At 50.5% G+C, this 19,554-nt stretch overlaps 9 protein-coding genes across 9 annotated transcripts; 6 read left to right on the top strand and 3 right to left on the bottom strand.

Moving 5' to 3' along the window:
* Positions 1 to 1,280: 1,280 nt before the first annotated feature.
* Positions 1,281 to 1,824, top strand: BKA67DRAFT_657444 (uncharacterized protein; the record flags this gene model as incomplete). The annotated part of the gene is made up of 2 exons (XM_046107116.1): positions 1,281 to 1,651; positions 1,716 to 1,824. The coding sequence occupies 2 exons, from the start codon at positions 1,281 to 1,283 to the stop codon at positions 1,822 to 1,824; spliced, it is 480 nt and encodes a 159-aa protein (XP_045959774.1).
* An 840-nt stretch (positions 1,825 to 2,664) lies between these two features.
* BKA67DRAFT_239585 (calponin homology domain-containing protein) lies at positions 2,665 to 5,374 on the top strand. The gene is made up of 4 exons (XM_046095673.1): positions 2,665 to 3,008; positions 3,081 to 3,291; positions 3,371 to 5,063; positions 5,123 to 5,374. Exons 1-4 carry the CDS (start codon positions 2,986 to 2,988, stop codon positions 5,155 to 5,157), a joined length of 1,962 nt encoding a protein of 653 aa, XP_045959773.1. The 5' UTR covers positions 2,665 to 2,985; the 3' UTR covers positions 5,158 to 5,374.
* A 918-nt stretch (positions 5,375 to 6,292) lies between these two features.
* Positions 6,293 to 8,065, top strand: BKA67DRAFT_515411 (MBOAT, membrane-bound O-acyltransferase family-domain-containing protein; the record flags this gene model as incomplete). Its single annotated transcript, XM_046097725.1, has 5 exons — positions 6,293 to 6,509; positions 6,560 to 6,681; positions 6,737 to 7,510; positions 7,577 to 7,673; positions 7,728 to 8,065. Coding segments are annotated over 5 exons (1,548 nt in total), but the record flags the coding sequence as incomplete, so codon positions are not given.
* BKA67DRAFT_239487 (uncharacterized protein) lies at positions 7,821 to 9,543 on the bottom strand. Its single transcript, XM_046095672.1, has 4 exons — positions 9,274 to 9,543; positions 9,169 to 9,220; positions 8,987 to 9,119; positions 7,821 to 8,910 (listed from the first exon to the last, which is right to left on the bottom strand). Exons 1-4 carry the CDS (start codon positions 9,317 to 9,319, stop codon positions 8,104 to 8,106), a joined length of 1,038 nt encoding a protein of 345 aa, XP_045959771.1. The 5' UTR covers positions 9,320 to 9,543; the 3' UTR covers positions 7,821 to 8,103.
* Positions 9,544 to 9,767: 224 nt separating this feature from the next.
* On the top strand, positions 9,768 to 11,218 carry BKA67DRAFT_515532 (putative salicylate hydroxylase; the record flags this gene model as incomplete). Its single annotated transcript, XM_046097734.1, has 2 exons — positions 9,768 to 10,263; positions 10,353 to 11,218. The coding sequence occupies 2 exons, from the start codon at positions 9,768 to 9,770 to the stop codon at positions 11,216 to 11,218; spliced, it is 1,362 nt and encodes a 453-aa protein (XP_045959770.1).
* Positions 11,219 to 13,099: 1,881 nt separating this feature from the next.
* BKA67DRAFT_560872 (WD40-repeat-containing domain protein) lies at positions 13,100 to 15,250 on the bottom strand. Its single transcript, XM_046102493.1, has one exon. The coding sequence runs from the start codon at positions 15,090 to 15,092 to the stop codon at positions 13,476 to 13,478; it is 1,617 nt and encodes a 538-aa protein (XP_045959769.1). The 5' UTR covers positions 15,093 to 15,250; the 3' UTR covers positions 13,100 to 13,475.
* A 290-nt stretch (positions 15,251 to 15,540) lies between these two features.
* On the top strand, positions 15,541 to 16,494 carry BKA67DRAFT_657437 (ClpP/crotonase-like domain-containing protein; the record flags this gene model as incomplete). The annotated part of the gene is made up of 3 exons (XM_046107115.1): positions 15,541 to 15,895; positions 15,949 to 16,332; positions 16,385 to 16,494. 3 exons carry the CDS (start codon positions 15,541 to 15,543, stop codon positions 16,492 to 16,494), a joined length of 849 nt encoding a protein of 282 aa, XP_045959768.1.
* Positions 16,495 to 16,743: 249 nt separating this feature from the next.
* On the bottom strand, positions 16,744 to 17,097 carry BKA67DRAFT_657436 (RNA polymerase 2 general transcription and DNA repair factor tfiih component; the record flags this gene model as incomplete). Its single annotated transcript, XM_046107114.1, has 3 exons — positions 16,744 to 16,821; positions 16,871 to 17,019; positions 17,079 to 17,097. The coding sequence occupies 3 exons, from the start codon at positions 17,095 to 17,097 to the stop codon at positions 16,744 to 16,746; spliced, it is 246 nt and encodes an 81-aa protein (XP_045959767.1).
* A 1,082-nt stretch (positions 17,098 to 18,179) lies between these two features.
* Positions 18,180 to 18,779, top strand: BKA67DRAFT_657435 (uncharacterized protein; the record flags this gene model as incomplete). The annotated part of the gene is made up of 1 exon (XM_046107113.1): positions 18,180 to 18,779. One exon carries the CDS (start codon positions 18,180 to 18,182, stop codon positions 18,777 to 18,779), a length of 600 nt encoding a protein of 199 aa, XP_045959766.1.
* Positions 18,780 to 19,554: the final 775 nt, after the last annotated feature.

Genomic DNA, 19,554 nt, shown 5'->3' with positions numbered 1-19,554 from the left:
TTAGATGTGGCTTCGTGCAGTTCCAAAAAAAGAAAAAGAAATAAGCAGTTTGATCCCAAAGATAATGAAGAAGGAGCTCGTATCCGACATTAGTTCCGTACTGTAGGTTCTGTATTTACATGTGCATCAATCAAAGGGCCGAGCTCTAACGATAGGACAACCACGATCATGCATTCATTCTTATTCTAAAAACCGCCCTGGCTACATGGCGAGTAAACAGTTAGCAAGTTCGATGACATTGCATCGCTCTTAGGATGCGCTGCGACTAAAGGTTAGGCACGAGATCAACATTGAATGATATCGGCTCGAGGATCTGGATCCCAACCCCAATGCTAGATAGACCTAACTTCGAAGAATCCCTGAAAAGATATATCTCGAAGAATCACGACCTGAGATTCTCAGGTCGAAATCCACAGATTAAACCTCCGCTACATAGCCCGTATGCTGTGTTCCCAAAGCTCGAATGCAAAAGCCGGCGTGTTGGCATCCTGCCCAGCTGGGAAATGTAACGGGAAAACCCTAAATTTGGATATATATGCACGCATGTGCTCTTAAACGTCAGATAATTGACTCGTTTGGAGTAACGAAAACTTACGACGGATAAGCCAGGCTTTTCTGTTATACGTAAACAGCTGACGACTTCGACAGCTGTATCACAGACGATGGTGTCTGGTGAGAGAGAGACACATTAATGAAATGTTCATAGTACAGTAGACCGTTGACAATTAAGCCAAGCCTGAAGCAAGCCGTCGTCGAACCCAAAACGGCGCCAGCGAGGTTCCGGGGGATCCACAGGATTGGCAGGATAGCCCCCTTAATTCAATTCTTGCATTGCGAATTCCGCATCCCGCCATGGATCGGCAGGTTGGTGCGCTTGGCGCGACTGTACCACCAATGGAATGGTGGCCGGTAGAAACAAGAAACATCGCTTATGAGCAGGGGGGCTCGCTGTACCGTCCGATGGACATTCCCTTTCAGTACAGCAATGCGACCTCGTATTTCCTAATCCAGGGGCCATTTATGGAGTAGGATGATTGTAACTTCGCCTGAAGGGTTACTGGAATGGAGATGTCAATAACAAGGTTATCGGGCGGGTCGTTATGACGGTAGGCTGTGCATCTATCCATACTTAAAGATTGTCCAGCATCTCTAACAGAGTTCTTGGTATCTACTCTGTATAAGAAAGCGCATCGAACGAAAATAGAGAGAGACAGAGAGACAGAGACAGAGAATCACCTACCAAAAATAAACGGTACATTATCTAATTATCAATAATCAATATGCGCACCGCCACTATTCTCGCTGCCATGGCTTCGGCCGTCTCAGCCGTCACCTTCCACGTACAAGCTGTAGAAGGTTACGATTGGGATGTTACGGCCTGGAGTGCCGGCTGCGAGAGATCCGGTTGCTACTATGACTTCAATGTCTCCGGACCGGCCGACGACCAGAACCCGCCCCGTCCAGCATTCCTGGCATACTGTTCTGGATTCGGTGAAGGTGCCGAGTACGACGAGTGCACTCTCTTGGACGAGGGAGATGTTGCCCGACGGGTAGTTGCGAAGCTCCTGCCAGCCATTAGGTTCAACAGCACCAACACTAGTACCATTGCACAGATCCAAGTTAGCTTCCAGTATACAGATCTCGAGGTTTCGTAAGTTATAATCATCTTCCCCATGGTTGCGAGGTTTGTGGAGGCTAACAAACTGCATCCATAGTACGACATGGTGGAACTTCACCGGCCACGGCAACTCCAGCTACAACCAGTTCGTAGCACCGCTCCAGAACTTCACAATCAAGCCCGACACGATTTCTGGCGTTGCGTGAGGTCGGCTATACGATCGCATGGCTGTGTGGTTCAGTCGGGGGACATGTTAAAAAAACAAATATTTAATTCTTAATGAAGCCCCACGCAAAGATCCCCCCCGGCTTGTTGCCGCGGGCTTGTGTTACAACAACGGGTAGGGGGACAGGGATAGGCCACGAGATGATGACTTGCAAAGAAATCCCATAGGAATTCTGTAAGACAGCATGGTCGCGTGCGTTGGGTGTTGGAGGCGCCAGCCCTTGCTGGCTACCTAAATACTTTCAGTGTCCATATTACTCCGCTTTAGGCATACAACAGATAGATGATGCTGGGCGAGAAGAGCCCAGGGGAGAGGTATCACGAGTGTGCTGACAGCACTGGGCGACGTCAATAGAGACTGTTGCGCCTAACACGAATTTGGCCCATTGCTGCCGCATTCCTTTCACTGCTTGAAGTTTGACCGCATTGCCTCGATGGTGAACTGTACGGAGCACAATGCGCTCCTCTGCTTGTACGGCACTCGCCATGAGGGGGTTCATAGGGGGACATGGACAAGAGGGTCCTTAGACTTTTCAAGCTCCAACCCCTCAAAAAACGGATTTGTCGGATGCCTCGCATTTTCGCATTGGATGTTCTAGTTCTTGTTTAAAGCCGAAGGGCCATTGTCGAATCAAATTCATGCCCAACTGCAGCGGCGCGAAATGGAAATGGAAACTAGGAAACGGGCCCAGAAAAGCAGAAAAGAGCTGCCTGATGGATCTTACGCAAGTGAGAGTGGCTTTGTACTTGCCTTGTCCAACCTCAGGTCAAGTTTTAGTGCAACCTGGAAACGATTACATCACCCCGCGCGCAGCCCCACCAACTTCCCGCCGTTCAGTTCACGTTGACCCTGGGGCTCAAGACTCGAGGCTTCTAGACTACAGGAAGTTAAGATCAGCCAGGGCGCAAAGCATTGCTCTCGAAAAATATACACGAATTCTGAACAATTGTTGCTTGGCCTGCCGAAGAAAACCCCAAACCAATACAAACCTACGTTTTCGCTTTGGCAGTTCGAAGACAGCTACCATCTTCCGTACTTCCTCAACGACAACAGACACCCACTACAACCCCGCGCCTTGGGTAAACCCCTCGTCAACGCATATTTGCATGAGAGATACTCGGCCGCACACCAAGTTGACACCATGAACGTGCTCAAGTTACAGAGGTAGGCGAGGCAAAAGCTAGTTGGCGCGAGGTTATGGCATGCTGTGGCATGGCGACTAACACCCATCGCTAGGAAGTTCCCTCAGTTCGAGCAAGGCGACATCTTCGGGCTTACTGATGCTTTCCGGAAGCTCGATGTCGACGACAAGGGATACATAGAAGAAGCAACTGCTATCAAGGCAACCCAGCAAAGCGAACGTCAGCCCTACGATGTTGTAAGACAGGCACTGAAGGAAGTTGAGCTTGACTCCTCGAGACGAGTCGAGCTCGAGGACTATGTCGGGGTGCGTCGCCGTCAGCCCTTGCTCAACACGCACTGAAGCCATTCCAGAACCTACATGCTAACTTCTAATGTCGCTGAAGCTCATCGCAAAACTCCGTCAATCGTCGCCGGCACAACAGCGCATGAACACAGGAGGCGCTGCCAAGGCCGCTGCTGCTCCAGCACCAGGTGTTGTATCGCAGAGAACCGGCGGCGGCGGTCATGCCTCCAAGGGCAGCGTGGGCAGGATCCACGTCCAAGGGTCTAATGCTAACACCACGCATACCATCAACGAGGACGAGCGAACCGAGTTTACCCGCCATATCAACGCCGTGCTGGCTGGCGATCCCGACATTGGCGCCCGTCTGCCATTCCCTACCGACACTTTCGAGATGTTCGACGAGTGTAAAGATGGTCTCGTTCTTGCCAAACTGATCAACGACAGTGTACCTGATACTATTGACGAGCGTGTTATGAACGTGCCTGGTAGAAAGATCAAGAAGTTGAACGCCTTCCACATGACGGAGAACAACAACATTGTTATTGAATCCGCCAAAGGTATTGGCTGCTCAGTTGTCAACATCGGCAGCGGTGATATCATCGAGGTCAGAGAGCACTTGATCCTGGGTTTGATCTGGCAGGTCATTCGGAGAGGTCTTCTGGGCAAGATCGATATCAAGCTTCACCCTGAGCTGTACAGATTGCTTGAAGAGGACGAGACGCTCGAGCAATTCCTTCGTCTACCTCCGGAGCAGATTCTCCTGAGATGGTTCAACTATCATCTCAAGGCTGCAAACTGGCCCCGCAGAGTACAGAACTTCTCGACTGACGTTAAGGATGGTGAGAACTATGCAGTACTGCTGGCTCAGATTGGCCACGAGTATGGTTGCAGCCGAGCTCCTCTCCAGACTCGGGATCTGCTTCAGAGGGCGGAAGAGGTTCTGCAAGACGCCGACAAGCTGAGCTGCCGAAAGTTCTTGTCTCCCTCATCTCTGGTTGCCGGTAACCCCAAGCTTAATCTTGCTTTCGTAGCCAACTTATTCAACACTCACCCCTGCCTCGACCCAATCACAGAAGAGGAGAAGCTCGAGGTTGAGGACTTCGATGCTGAAGGCGAGCGTGAGGCCAGAGTCTTCACCCTGTGGCTCAACAGCTTGGACGTCCAACCTGCTGTTGTGTCATTTTTCGATGATCTGCGCGACGGCACTATTCTTCTTCAGGCCTACGACAAAGTCATCAAGGGATCAGTGAACTGGCGGCATGCGAACAAGCGGCCTGCTCACGGTGGCGAGGTCATGAGGTTCAAGGCTGTGGAGAACACAAACTATGTCGTCGAGCTCGGCAAGCAGCACGGTTTCTCTCTGGTCGGCATTCAGGGCGCTGATATAACCGACGGTGTGAAACTCCTGACACTTGGACTCGTGTGGCAGCTCATGAGGAAGGACATCACATTGACTCTCTCGGCACTTGCACAACGTTTGGGCAAGCGTGAGATGTCTGATGCTGAAATGGTCAGATGGGCCAACGATCAAAGCAAGAAGGGTGGCCGGAATTCATCGGTCCGATCTTTCAAGGACCCTGCCATTGCCAGTGGTGTTTTCTTGTTGGATGTCCTCAACGGTATGAAGAGCAGCTACGTTGACTACGACTTGGTCACTCCTGGTCAGACCGACGACGATGCGTACATGAATGCCAAACTAGCCATTAGTATAGCAAGAAAGTTGGGCGCTACCATCTGGCTGGTGCCCGAGGATATCTGCCAAGTCCGCAGCAGACTTGTCACGACTTTCATCGGTAAGCCACGAATTTTCTCCGTCACTGGGCGATTTACATATGCTAACGTTTGTGATTAGGTTCTCTGATGGCCACCTCCGAGAAAATGCAGTGATTGAGTGCGAGGGAACCCGACTGCTGGCACAGCAAGTAAAAATGGTTTGTTAGGAAACTACGTGGTTTTCCAAGTTTGTGAGGTTCAGCCTGTTCAGCCGTCATAGTATTAAAAAATTACTCTTACCAAGCTATGCATGTTTCTACGGAAGCAGTCACAACAAGCCAAATGCCGTGAAATAGTGCAAGCTCATGCAATTAACAGGCTCCGTAATGCCAAGGGGTAGGTACAAATGCAGGTACATACCGCACCAGGCTTCACCCCACTTCATGAATAATGGTGCCCACTCCCCTGTACGGATCCGAACGAGGCGAAAGCTGGCGGGGAGCTATTGCGCAGCATTACATCAGTTCCTAGGAATCTGCTGACCTTGAATTCGGTTTCTTCGGCCACGGAAAAGCCTATTATCTCATCCTAAGACGAAAATGTGAGGCTTCATTTGTAATCCAACAAACTCAAAGGTCTCCTACACGTCGTTGACATCTCCTTGACGGACATTTCGTGCACCCGAAGCGATCACCGGGGGAAGCCGTCGTGGATCGTTCCGTGTTTGCAGGGCGCCAGACCACATGACCGTTTTTTGGGATATTGTATTAATATTGATCTCATTTGTCTCCGGAGAAAACATTTTCTATTCCCATTCTCTCAATCCAACCCGAGAGTTTGATCAAAACCGACCCCAGCTCTTTAGCGACTAGCCCATATCATGGCGGAAGCCTTGACTTCCCCCACTAACGGCATGACGGTAGGGTTGAGGACTCCGTCAGAAAGCCCAAGTGAAGTTGAGGACTATGACGAACAACATGTACACCAGATGCCGGTCAACGTAATGCTGCGTCGGCGACAGAAGTCGGCAATGTCTGTCACAAGCTCTGCAATTAGCACTCCCGAAATTCTCACTCTTCACAGCGCTGCCACGGAGTCAAAGGAGAACTCAGGTTCTGATGAAGCGATTCACCGGGATAAGGCTAAGAGTGGTGGTATAGGAAGAAAGACCTATGTGGTTGCGTCGGACGACACCGAGCTACGAAATATCTTGCGGAGAGGTCTCGAGAGAGTATGTCTTCCAAGCCTGCTTCTGACTCATTCACCTGACTGAAATTCCCCTCAGGAAAAAGCAAAAGCTCATCCTGTACGGCGGGAGAAGCTTAGAGATATGGTATTCTCCAGGCAATTCTCGGCATTCGACAGGCAAAACCAAGCTGCTGCGAACAGTCCCTTTCAAGGGTTTTATGTTCTGTTTTGGATCGCTGTCGCTTTCCTCATCATCAAGATGGGTGCCGATAACTGGAGAAAGACTGGAAATGTGCTCGGCACAAATGAGATAATGAAGTACATGTTTCGTAGAGATGGTAAGCCTGATAACGATTCATTCCCTACTTGCGACTAACATTATCACTAGTATTGGTTCTTGCGATTTCTGATGGCGTTATGTGTAGTATGACCGGCTTTGGATGGCTACTCCAGCAACTGGTCTTGAGAGGCTTGATAAACTGGAACAGAACGGGATGGATCATTCAGAATGTGAGTTTGTCTGCTACAGGCGCTGAGGGACATTGTACTGATGATAGAACTGCAGATTTGGCAAACAGCATTCATTGGCGCCGTCGTCGGTCTGACGCTCATCAGAGATTGGCCCTGGACGCACACTGTTTTTTTCGTCATGCATGGTCTAGTAATGCTCATGAAGCAGCATTCTTACGCATTTTATAACGGACACCTATCAGTTGCATACAAAAAGAGGGAACTACTTGGCGAAAGACTCAAGCAGCTCGAGAATGTCGAGCCCGTCAACTCGCCTTCTCAGACAGTCCCACCGCCGAGCGCACTCTCAACATCCCATTTATCTCATCGACCTTCTGCCCACGAATATAGAGAACGACGCCTTTCTGTATCCAAGCCAAATGTAGCAGACGATATCGAGGACATCTCTCGTGCAATTGACTCCGACCAGCCACTTGATATGGAGCAGCTCCAATTATTTGAGCGGATGGTCAAGTGGGAAACCGATGCCTTGACAGATGAGCTGAGAGGAAAAGCTACTGAACCTGACCGAAGTTATCCAAACAATCTCACACTGTTTAATCACTATGAGTACATATGCCTTCCAACCCTGGTGTACGAGCTCGAGTATCCACGATCCGATTGCGTCAATTGGCCTTATGTTGTTGAGAAGCTGTGCGCCGTTTTCGGGGTCATCTTCGTCATGATCATGATCTCTCAAGCATATATCTACCCAGTCGTTATTCAGGCCATAATGATGAAAGAAGAAGGATGGACGTTGATTGAGAGATTTCGAGAGTTTCCTTGGATGCTCAGCGATTTGGTGTTTCCTTTCATGATGGAATATCTCGTACGTATCCCTTCCGCTATTTGTTGACTTCTGGAACGAGTCCTGTCCGCTAACATTAGTGCTAAGCTTGTATGGTACTTGATCTGGGAAGCCGTTCTGAATACCCTGGCGGAGCTCACATACTTTGCTGATCGCAGTTTCTATGATGCATGGTGGAACAGCGGTATTTACCGACCCGAACTACTTGTGTGCGAATGTCACTAACTTTTCACAACAGTGTCATGGGATCAATATGCACGCGACTGGAACCGACCAGTCCACAACTTCTTACTCCGGCATGTGTATCATTCCTCCATCTCTTCTATGCGCGTCAACAAACATACGGCGACATTGATCACGTTCTTCTTGTCCGCTTGCGTACACGAGTTGGTCATGTGGTCGATCTTCAAGAAACTCAGAGGATATCTTCTGATTTTGCAAATGTCTCAGCTGCCACTGGTACAACTAAGCCGCACTAAAATGATGCGCAACCAGAAAACACTTGGCAACATGATCTTCTGGATCGGTATCTTCACTGGACCCAGCTTACTTTGTAGTTTGTATCTCATTCTATAGATCGGTCATATATATTACTCCACTCCGAATGTATAGGATCAAGACTTCGCCGAAGTGTGATTCAGGATAGAGTTCACAGTATCGACCACGCTCCTCTCCAATGGAAAATAGTTCAACTTGAGCACTTCCTTCGACTTGGTATTATTGAAGCGGTATACGTCATCCGGGAAATCATCTACTGTATCCACGGGCGGCAAGAGATCTTCAAGTTGTGGGAAGTTCTGTCGGATGATATCCGCAATCCGCTTGTTGCTGAAATGGCCACTGACGACGTAGAACCTGTGTCCACCGGCCTCACGGAGTGACATAGCCCGGAGATGGGACAAGGCGACATCGCGCACGTCTACCCATGTGAAGACCGGCGCCGTGGGCTCGATTTTGTCCTTCATGCGTCCCAGCACCATGTCCCGAATTCTGTGATTCGATGTATTCATGGCCTCTAGATCCGGCAGCCGGCGCTGGATTGGACCGAAATTATACGTACTGTTGATGACCGCTAGGTCAAAATTCGGGTTCTCTTTCTCCACGAATGCCCACGCCGCCTTTTCAGCGAACACCTTGCTGCATCGATACGTGTTGATCGGAATCATGGCATCCTCCCAGCTGACGGGCGCCCAGAATGTCTCGTCGTACACTTTAGCATGGTTTGGCGGGTTCAGCATGGCGGCCGAGGAAGATGTGAGAACTACGCGCCGGACACTTGGCGCATGTGCCTTGATGGATTCCAGGAGACCTGTCGTGCCTTTGATGGCTGGGTCCAGAAAGTCCTTCACTGGGTCGACTACGTTCATGTGGTATGGCGAGGCGGTATGGATCACGTAGTTGAAGGGCGTGGATTGGAGGGCCTAATATGAGTCAATATCCCTGCCCATCTCGCATGGCGCATGAAATCAGAAGACGACATTAATGAGAGCCTCTCACAGCATCGAAAGCGTTTGGCTTAGATATGTCTTCCACCACCGCATATGACACATGGTTCTTGTGCTTTGGTTCAACGCCCTCAATGATCTGAATGCCTTTGGCTTCAGACCGCGCTGTTGCGACCACGTCATACCTATTCTGGAGTCAGTGCTTGCCATTAGACAGGATATAGTGGTCGGTACCCTGCTTCTAGAATATAGTCCAGAATATGTGACGCTATAAAGCCGCTTCCGCCTGACTCGGGGTTCAGTACATGGGTTTTGGAGAACTTGTAACCAACGACTTACCTGTCAGGAGCACCTTGCCTTTGGGTTGCCCGCTGTTGACTGTCATAGTTATGGATCTTCACGGTCAATTACTGGTCCAGATGAAAAAAAAAATTTGAAAAAATTCTCAGGTTGGCAATAAGAGAATCTGGAAAATTGGATTGATGGAAACATTTAAACACTCTGGTACATTCTGGGGTAAAACAACGGCACAAGATCGGCACGTCTTTAGAGTATAAAAGCGCCAAGGGCCAGCGCTCTGGGGGTCCGGGATGCCGGATACCCCACAAGAGACCCGGTAACACAATGCATCTCATCGTGGGATAACAACAACAAACAAATTAAAGTTGTCTGGGCGCGATACTACTTCAATAATAACATGGCCTATTGACAATTTGCTTGACCCTATTGATCCGTCAGTTTGTTTGGAGCTGAGAAGAACGAAACGATATCCGAGATATCCTTTACATGACCTTATTTGATCAAGTATAAGCCAAAGAACGAACCACGTCAACATGCTGACTCCACCGTACTCCGACTTGACCACACGACCAACCGGCAGCCTCCATGTTGCGATCGTAGGTGGTGGCATCACAGGTGTGACCCTGGCCCTCGGCCTAGAAGCCCGCGGCGTCTCGTATACTCTATACGAGCGCGCGCCCGAGCTCAAAGAGATTGGTGCCGGGGTCGGATTCTCGCCCAACGCCGAGGCAGCGCTGAAGGCGCTCGATCCGAAGATCCATGCGGCTTACAAGAGGGTTGCGATGCCGAACGGCGAAGATTATTTCCAGTGGGTTGACGGCTTCGAGAGTGACAAGGTCCTCTACAAGTTGTTCCTGGGCGAGCAGGGGTTTCAGGGGTGCCGGAGGAGTGATTTCATAGATGAGCTGAGCAGTATGATCCCGAGAGAGAAGGTCAAGTTCGGCAAGGCGGCCAAGACGATTGAAGAGTTGAGGGATGGAAGGGTGAGACTCGGGTTCCGAGACGGGACGGACGGGGTCGCAGACGTTGGTGAGTAAAGCCTGTCGAGTAGCCGAGTGGCCCATAGTTCATGCCCTCATCCTAAGCACATAGATGCATTTAAACTGACAGTGGAACAGTTATTGGATGTGATGGCATTCACTCGCGCATCCGTCAGATACTCCTGGGCGAAGACAACCCGGCTTCATATCCCGCATACTCGAACCAGTTCTGCTTCCGTGGTTTGATACCAATGGATGAAGCGCGGAAGACACTTAGCGAGCATAGGGCCTCAACGCGGTTCATGTACAACGGGCCCAACGCGCATTCTATCACATATCCGGTATCAAAGGACTTGCTGAATGTACTGTTGGTCATCTCAGACCCGAAGCCGTGGAACGGGCCCGATGGAAAGCACACATCTCGTGGCCGAAAACAAGAAGCCCTGGATGCGTTCAAGGACTGGCATCCCTCTGTCAAAAATATTGTCGACCTACTGCCAGAGGAGATGGAAAAGTGGGCTATCTTCGACATGATCGAGAACCCAGCACCGTTCTACTCGAAGGGAAGCGTGTGTATAGCCGGTGATGCGGCGCATGCTGCGGGTCCGCATCTCGGCGCAGGCGCCGGGTTTGGGATGGAGGATGCCCTGATCATCTGCGCTCTTCTCGAGGCGGCCGACAACACGCCCGCGTCGAAGGACGATAGGTCGAAGGTTGAGATGTGCCATGATCTGCTGCAAGTATACAACGATGCGAGATACGAGCGCACGCAGTGGCTTGTCAAGCGGACGCGGGAAGCCGTTGACCTGTTCCAGTGGAAAGACTCAAGTGTAGGAAACAATGTTGGGAAGTTCAGTGAGGAGATTACTTGGAGGTTCCACAAGATATGGGACTTTGCAGTCGAAGCTATGGCTGAGAAAGCTGTCTGGGATTTTCATGTTGGAGCCAGACAGGCGAGGAGGTCAGCGAGTTTGGGCTCGATTAAGTCTAATGACAAGATTTGAAAGGGAATTCCAGCGTAGAGTTTTCGAAGCGTTTCTGTTTAACTTTTTGGATGAATTTAGCAGGTTTGGGTGTCATGAGCCTATCAATGGGACGAGATATCGCAAATGTTGTCGTTGCCAGGGCTGATTGTGTTAGTGGCGTTCCTCGAAAGAGACTAATCCGCACTTTCGGATTGATTCAAAGGTAACAGTTCGGATTGCAAGTGAATCGACAAAACAAATTTGTACGCTAGCGTATTGTAGTCATGCTCGATTGTATACTCAATTATCATTGCTGTTGAGGTGATGTCGACGTGCCGGACAACACGTTCAAACTTCAGACATCAACCACTTTCAACATCCATTGCTGAACAGAAGTCCAGAACATATGCCAAATACAAAGCCAGCAACAATGACAGAAGCTCGTGAAGACTCTCCAAAAAACGATTCCAATTGGACGGCTCTATATTTGCTCCTTTTCCTCATCCCAATTGTCTTCGTCTGCGTTTGTGCCTACTCGAATTGGTGTGATCGCCGCACCAACGCCAGACTTGAGGAGCAAAGATTGCGGGTTCTACCAAATCATCCTGAGGCTTTTGCATCACCTCAACGACAAGTAAGACCTACACACCGTCGAGCGGCTAGCTTGCAGACACTTTTCGAGATTCCTAGAACTCCACGAACGTCTCACGTGGAGCGACTGCCATTTCCACCAGCTCACCCAAGTGGTCCGTCAAGGAATAATTAAATTTTGTTCTTTGCTCGTCATTTGTACAAACCAGCAGTTCTAATTATTCAAACCGAAAATCTTTACTGACCTCACGGCAAAAAGAAAGAAAAAAGATTTTCAATCACAAAAGTTCACTGAATCACACGCAATCAAAAGCTCAACTTGTTCATACCAGTCACCATGGATTTGGGTTCGGAGGAAGGAGACCTTCCGAAGAAGAAGCGTGTAAAGCTCGAGAAAACCGTTCCGACGCGTATCCAGCTCGGGCAAAGTGCTATAATGAGCAACGATGTACAGCCTTTCTTTTATCAACTATTTTTGAGCTTCGAGATGCTAACATTCCGAAGTCGATTCGCGATCCTTCTGATTTTCTCAGCCGACCTGCTCACATCCACCTTGGCTCAAGAGAGAGTGGCACAAGTTCGAAGACACCGAACCGACAGCAAGCTGCGGGGGAGCCTCGTTCTCTCCGGGTTGAAAATCGTGTTCGCAGGCTGAGACACCGGCTCAGGGTCCTATGGCATGACATGAAGCGTTACAACAGTCAGTTGATGGACCAGCGATCTGCTATGCTGGATGGGCTCCCACATCGATCTGAGGACATTGGCAAAGCAGCCGGGTTTATTGCAAAGGTCACTAATGAGACCGAAATCACTTCCGGAAAGCTTAAGGACCTTGGTGGCAAGGCGGACCAGCTTGAGTTTGCAGGAGATATTTTGAGCTGGGGCTGGAAGCCTGTTGGCCATGCTCATGGTCAGTAAATAGCTATCATGTCCTAAAGCATGACCGCATCAAGGATTTGGGGAGTAAACCGATATGTATGGGTGTACTCGCCACCAACAATCAAGAGCACAAGTGACATTTCCTGTCTTGATTTCATCGTGCCTAATAGAAATGTCCCAGCATAAGTACGCGCAAGTCTGGGAAGATGCGAACATGGCAGTAAAACGTCTCCGGGGATATTACCAGCCGAGTCAATGAAGCATCAGGGTGGATCGACGAGATGGAGGGGGCAGCAGATGCTGGCTGACAGAGTCTGCGGCCTGGTGAGGGATACTGCAGGGTTATTGCAGAAGTACACTGTCGAAAAACAGTCGGAAAGTGATTAGAGGTAGTGGTTCATCAGATAGAAATGTAGGGTTCGAAAGAGAAATGTACGGGCGGAGATTATCCACGAGAGGCTGGTTCATTGTTTTCATGTTATGCTATGCCAATGACCAACGCGAGACTCTATTGCTTGAGTTTGGGGTTATGGATATTAGTCTGGCACGCTTTCTCCCAATACATTACAGTAATTTTGTCAGTCGTAGTTAGCATTTCAGCCTTCCCATGGCACGGGAGCCGTCACAAGCGCTCAATGGATGTGTTGTAGATTTATACAGGTGTCATCTCTACATTTCCCACCGTCTCTTCTGATGGAAACTTTGGCGTTATCGCGAGGCTCGATAGAGCAATGCCAATCCTTTTTAGCTACCCAAAAACGCCTCGCTATGCAAGCAAATATCAAGCACAACCCCTTATTCGAGCGTGCTCACCCAACTCGGGCAATCACGCCATGCCAACCAAAAGGCCTCCAAGCATGCCGCCGGTCTGTGTTGCCATCTGCGCCGTCTCGATCTCCCTGCGAACTCTCCTGTGCAGAAGACGGAAGTTGTCCTCCAATTCCTTGCTGCCGCCGACAAACTCAGAGTAGAGATCTAACAGGTGCATCGCAACATCGACACAGACACTGACATATCTCGGGTCGACAATGTGCTTCTGTACCCAGTCCAAGACCGGCTGTACACTCTCCTCATCTCGGCCTTCCAAGGACTCGCGCAGAGCTGAACGATGTCGTAGGGCTACGAGAAGAGTCAGGACTGACAGTGGCGTGTAGTGCGGCGAGGATGTGTCAAGCACCCGATCAAGTGCTGAGACAAAGTGGCCGCGGCGCAGGTCCTTCTGCCAAGGCTTCTCCTTGGTCGACTTGTTGCGGCCGGCAGGGTTCCCAGCAATGACGACGTCGGCACCTTCGCCGATAAGGTCAAGCCGGTTGGCTTCGGCAACACGGCCCTTTCGCTTACGCTTCGCTTTATCGTGGGTATCAATCTTGCCTGCGAGGAGGGCTTGCATCTCCTTTTCTCTTTCCCTCTCACGTGCGGCTTCGGGGCCGGTCAGACGAGTTCTCAGGGACAACACGCCAGACTGCATGCCGACTGCCAAGTGTCGGTCGTCGCCGTTCGCGCCCGAGGTGATGACGTTGACCGAGAGAATGGGTGAAGGGTACTTGATACCGGCCACGACGTTCCATCCTGTCGTTTCAAAGACCTTGACGTGCCCGTCCAATCCACCGGATACAACGCGCTTTCCGCCGGAGGCGAGGGAGAGCGAGGTAACGGTCTTCTGATGGTTCGTGATCATGTGCAAAGGCTTGGCCGCCACCAAATCAAGGACAGATATCTGGGACTCTGCAGCGGCGAGGATGGTAGTTCCCGAGGGAAGAGGTAGGACGCTCTCGACAGGGTTGGCATGCTTGAACGTCATGACGGCCTTGCGTTGCACACGAGGATCCCAGAGCTTGACAGTCTGATCGTAGCTACCAGAGACCAGCATGTTGGACATGGTGCCTGGCATGAACGCACCGCAACGTACGTAATCATTATGGCCAACGAACGTCGAAGTGCTGTGATTGCTCGGAAGATCCCACAGTCTTACCGTCTTGTCGTCGCTGGCAGACATGAGGGTGGTGAGGTCGACGGGCGAGAACTGGGTCTTCCATACCGGTTGCTTATGGCCGGACCATGTTTTGAGAATGGCACGCGACTTGACATCAAAGACCTGGATCTTACCGGTATCGTCACCGGCTACCAGGATCTTTCCATCTCGTCGCACATCACCGCTGCGCGCAATGTCGGAAAAACGAGTGATTGTCTTGACGAGCTTTCGGGTTCGTATCGAGTACAGCTGCACTCTCGTTCCGGTGGTGACAGCAAAAAGGTCGCTGCTGGACGAGGCAACGGTGTTGGCATTGACGGCGGGGAAGGTGATGTGGGTGATGGGATACTGCGTCGGCGAGGGTATCCGGAGCTGGTTCTTGAAAGTCTTCCAATAGCGATGCTCGGCAGTAATTGGCGAAGGGCCTTGCGGCAGCTTCAACTGCTGAAGCGGTGCTACTTCTGCGGCCATGGTGAATGGTTTGCGACGGGCGTGATGCAAGCCGTCTCGTGAGGGTGGGATGGGCTTCGCTTCGCTTCCCTTCAGAGCAACTTGGACGTAAGACTCCAGCGGGCAGTCGAAATTTCCTGGCAACTTTTTTTCGAGAGCAGTCGGTCCATTGAATATTTTCTGCCGAATCTAACCCGCCTTGGCCAAGCGTGGGAAGCTAACACTGTGCTGTCCAGAGGGCGATAAGCATACTGATAAGCGGCCCCTGCAGTGGCGCATGGATTGAATACCCCGGATGAGCCATGAATGACCCCATACCGAGAACGTCTGGTGCCGAGGCACAGTACCGCTGACGGGCAGTACTTTCGAAAAGGTCACCATGGAACCTGGTCTCCCTGCTGTTCTGTTTGTTTGCCGTTTGCTGTTCGCATAGACTATTCACACAAGATACCACCACAAGTCACACAACATGTCACTGCTACAAGGATTCTCTCATTTCAAGCACTTCAATGTCTCATCCCCCGCCGAGTTCGTGGCTCACGTTGAGATCAACCGGCCACAGAAACTCAACGCCTTCTTCGAGGACATGTGGATAGAGGTCGGCAAGATATTCGATCAACTGTCCTACGACCCCAATGTCCGAGCCATCGTTTTGTCGGGGGCCGGCGAGCGCGCCTTTACTGCTGGACTCGACGTGCAGGCGGCTAGCGAGAGCGGGCTCACAAGTAACTCTGCAGTAGATGGCGCAAGGAGAGCAACCGTCCAGAGGAGACATATCCTCGAGTTTCAAGAGTGGATAACCAAGATCGAGAAATGCGAAAAACGTAAGTCTTGATCCTTGGTCGTTCGCCTGCCCTCAATGCTCACCAAGGTGCAGCCACAATCGCAGTCCTGCATGGAATCTCCTTCGGGCTTGCAATCGACATGGCGTCGTGCTGCGACATTAGAATATGTTCAAAGGACACAAAGCTGTCCGTAAAAGAAGTCGATATTGGTCTGGCTGCTGACATCGGCACACTGAGCAGGTTGCCCAAACTCGTTGGCAGCCTATCTTGGGTCAAAGAGCTCGCCTTGTCTGCTAGAATCTTTGGTGCTGAGGAAGCTCTTGCTTTTGGGTTGGTGAGCCAGGTGCACGAAAACAAGGCCAAGTCTGTCGAAGCAGCGTTCAAACTAGCATCTCTTATTGCGAGCAAGAGCCCAGTTGCTGTCCAAGGAACAAAGGAATTGGTCAACCACGCCAGAGACAACACCGTTGCTGACAGTAAGCTTTCCTTCCACTACATTTCTAGCATGCCCTACTAACCGAGAGAAAGGCCTAAGATATACAGCCGTGTGGAATTCTGCCATGCTTCAGTCAGATGATGTGAAGTCAGCACTGTTGTCGGGGCTCAAGAAGACGAAGCCGAGATTCGAGAAGTTGTAGTGAGAAGGGTGCCACAAAGTGAAGATTCTTCCAAGCACCAGGCGAAATAGCGAAATAGATTTAAAGATGCGCAAATTCAGTGGCCTCATACCATTGCAAGACGAGGTCGAATTCAAAGCGATCCGAAACTGCCTTATGTATAATCACCCTTGGCCAGTCCATGCCAAACCCAAATGTTGTACGCCGAACACCATGCCATGAAATATCACTGACGTCGTAAAAATGGCCTCTGGGCTGTGTAAAGACAGCTCAGCGTCCCTTGCCATCCTTGACATCACGGTCAGAGTCCGAGTCTCTCTCGATCTCCTGAACTGTCTCCTTGAGTCGCTGCGAAAAGTAAGTGTGGTGCACGTAAACCATGTATGAAAGGACTCACGTCGTCAAGCTTGCGCTTGAGATCCTGGATCTTGTTCTCCTGGATGACAAGGTGAGTGTCATCAAGATCATGAAGGATGTACTCGTTGTTTTCGCTGTCAATATTCATGATGATGGACTTGATCGAGGGGTCACACTCGATCAGTACGCCTTTATGAGTTTTAATCATTTCAATCTACCGCTGTGCTGTTTCACAAGAGCAAGCTTACCTCTACGTGCCTTGGGCATTTTTTTCTTTTATGTCGGGTTGGACAGTGACCTGAGGTGCAGGTATGTGTTCGTCGAACTGCGCTCAAATCGTTGGCTGAAGAATTGTGGATGTGGCTGTTGTGGTTGTTTGTTTGATGACTACAGCAGGCAGGAATCAAGCCATGGTACTTCGTGCTCCTTGTAATGTGCAGAAAGAATCGCCGTTGAGAGTTATGCATCACTGTTTGTGCTGCAATCTTATGCATGGAACTCTAGCGCTGAAATCTCATGCATAATTGTGGGGGCTACACTAAAGACTGGGGCCACTGAACTTTCACAGGGGAGAGCTCACGCCACATGAAGGAGGTTGCGAGGTTGGATGCGAGGTTGGATGCCAGGATGCATAGTGCCGCAGCGAGCGTCCCCCGGGTCCTTCGGCATTTCAACACTAGACCAACCCTCTGATTGGAATGCCAAGATGACGAATACTATCTTCCACTTGGTGGCCACCTTCCTCGGGCGGCCGATTTGTTCTTTAAAACGATCCAGGTTCTTCTCTTGGGGGAATGTTGGCGTTGCCTCTCTATTATTCTAGATGTGAACACGGGGTGTTGTTTCGACCTCGTCATGATCTACCTTTAACTAGTAGTTGATGTCGACGTCATCAGAACCGCATTTTCTGATACCATCCAACAGTTTTCATCGTGACTTCTTCAAAGCCGAGCCTGGGGTACAGTAGGTCGACCTTATGTGTGCAACGAATATCAATCGTACTTTCTTCCAGCGAATTTACTGGATCTCCCGGAACAAGGCGTCGTAATTGTAAGTACGTGCGATTGGTCGCGTGAGATATCCTTTAGAAACTTGCCACATCCCCTACTCCGGGGCTACATTGACAACCGGGGTCGGCAACCTACGCGGTTTCCGTCAAAAAGCTCATCCCTTACACACCTAGTTCACATCTGATCATGTCTTAGTATCGATTACCTATTGTTCTCCTCTTCGAAACCTGGACTTTCGACTGCCGGCAGCAACATCACCCTAGGGAGCCGCCACAACCTCCTCCGTCAGCGTGTATCGTTCCAACTCACACGCACGGATCCTTTTCCGAACGCGGCATCATGTCTTACACAAACGGGCAAGGAGACCTCGGGTACAGCGACGATGGCGGCAACTCCAGCTCCAACTCAGAATGGCCTGATTCACCTTTCAAATGGGTTCTGGTCCCCATCTGCATACTCATTGTAGCGGCCTTCATCGTTACTTTCCTTCGATATAGGAAGCGGCACAAGCAGAGGAACTCTCGCGGTATGACTGCTTTGGAACGGGATTTGGAAGCGATGGGGCCGAATCGAGTCAGGCGCACGGGTAGTACAAGGTGGCAGTGGGTCAGTGACGGACAAAGAACTGGCAGAAGAGTTGGCTTGGGGGTTGGAAGCAGAGAGGAAGGGTTGAACGAACTTGGCGAAGCACCCCCGGCATACGCGCCGCCGCCAAAGAGCTCAGAAGATGTGGAGCTGCACGATATGCCCCCATCACCAGTGAGCTCTTATGGTCATGTCGTACTGCCATCTTCTACAGGATCACCGTTCGCCCACGAAGCTACTCCTCCCGCTTACGGGGAGGCACCACCGCAGCAACACGCACCCGGACGAACAAGCAATACAGCCGAGCCGCAACAACTGTCCGTACCCACGCCTGCGGTGCTGCCCTCGCACTAGGAGTCAATTGTGCAGATGTCAAATTTGACTTTCCACCCCTTTCCACCCGCTTTTACAACTGTTTCAGCCTTCACATCGCATTCTGGTGGCAGCATGTCTAATGAAACAGAGACCTATCCCAACAAAGTCGGATAGCTGGCTCCACCAAGACGCTCAGTGCCATGGTTATATCATGAGCGTTCATCTGCTGTTGCTTCAACAGGTACCCACCTGGTTGTTAAGTTCATACTTACTCTCCACAGTGACGCTTAAGTGTCCTCGAATATCTTTTGGCACATGACGTGCTAGCGCAAATATCAGTGTGATTGCGTTATGCCGAATGGACACCGGGAGATAGCCACGTGACGACACAAGTTCATGGTACCTTCTGAAAGCTGTTTGCTGGAGCACAACGAAGCCTGGAACACGAGTAGTGGCAACGTCAAAGCTATCTAGGTGCAAACAAATGCCTCTTGAGAATCGCAACCATAGTAGCAGAGGTATTCCTAATCGCCACACGGCTTCTATGAAGGAGCAGACTCATGACAGCCGATACCAGTCACGACGCTCGCCATAACCATCTACATCATAACGAAAGTTACACTTGCGGGGAGGATCCCGAGAGATGGTTGAAATGGCGTTGTTTTCACACTTGACTGACCTAAGTACAAATAAACGCGTCGCTTGGGTACATGTCATATATACCAGTTGAAGGCGTATGTATTAAAGATCGGTGTCCAAGATTAGCGAATGCTCCGGCAATGTCGAATTTCAATCGATACTACTTTACATGCTA

The sequence above is a fragment of the Truncatella angustata genome, assembly GCF_020726525.1.
Source record: "Truncatella angustata strain MPI-SDFR-AT-0073 chromosome Unknown BKA67scaffold_3, whole genome shotgun sequence".
NCBI classification, from domain to species: Eukaryota; Fungi; Ascomycota; class Sordariomycetes; order Amphisphaeriales; family Sporocadaceae; genus Truncatella; species Truncatella angustata.
Note: the sequence above shows the minus strand (reverse complement) of the source record. Positions and strands in the feature narration are given on the sequence as shown.

Coding starts and splice junctions, on each gene's coding strand:
- BKA67DRAFT_239487 (XM_046095672.1), bottom strand. CDS start 9,319: ATGACAGTCAACAGCGGGCAACCCAAAGGCAAGGTGCTCCTGACAG. Junction 9,221..9,273: donor AGGCAAGGTGCTCCTGACAG/GTAAGTCGTTGG, acceptor ACCCCGAGTCAG/GCGGAAGCGGCTTTATAGCG. Junction 8,911..8,986: donor AGCCAAACGCTTTCGATGCT/GTGAGAGGCTCT, acceptor GACTCATATTAG/GCCCTCCAATCCACGCCCTT.
- BKA67DRAFT_560872 (XM_046102493.1), bottom strand. CDS start 15,092: ATGGCCGCAGAAGTAGCACCGCTTCAGCAGTTGAAGCTGCCGCAAGGC.
- BKA67DRAFT_239585 (XM_046095673.1), top strand. CDS start 2,986: ATGAACGTGCTCAAGTTACAGAG. Junction 3,009..3,080: donor AACGTGCTCAAGTTACAGAG/GTAGGCGAGGCA, acceptor ACCCATCGCTAG/GAAGTTCCCTCAGTTCGAGC. Junction 5,064..5,122: donor ACTTGTCACGACTTTCATCG/GTAAGCCACGAA, acceptor GTTTGTGATTAG/GTTCTCTGATGGCCACCTCC.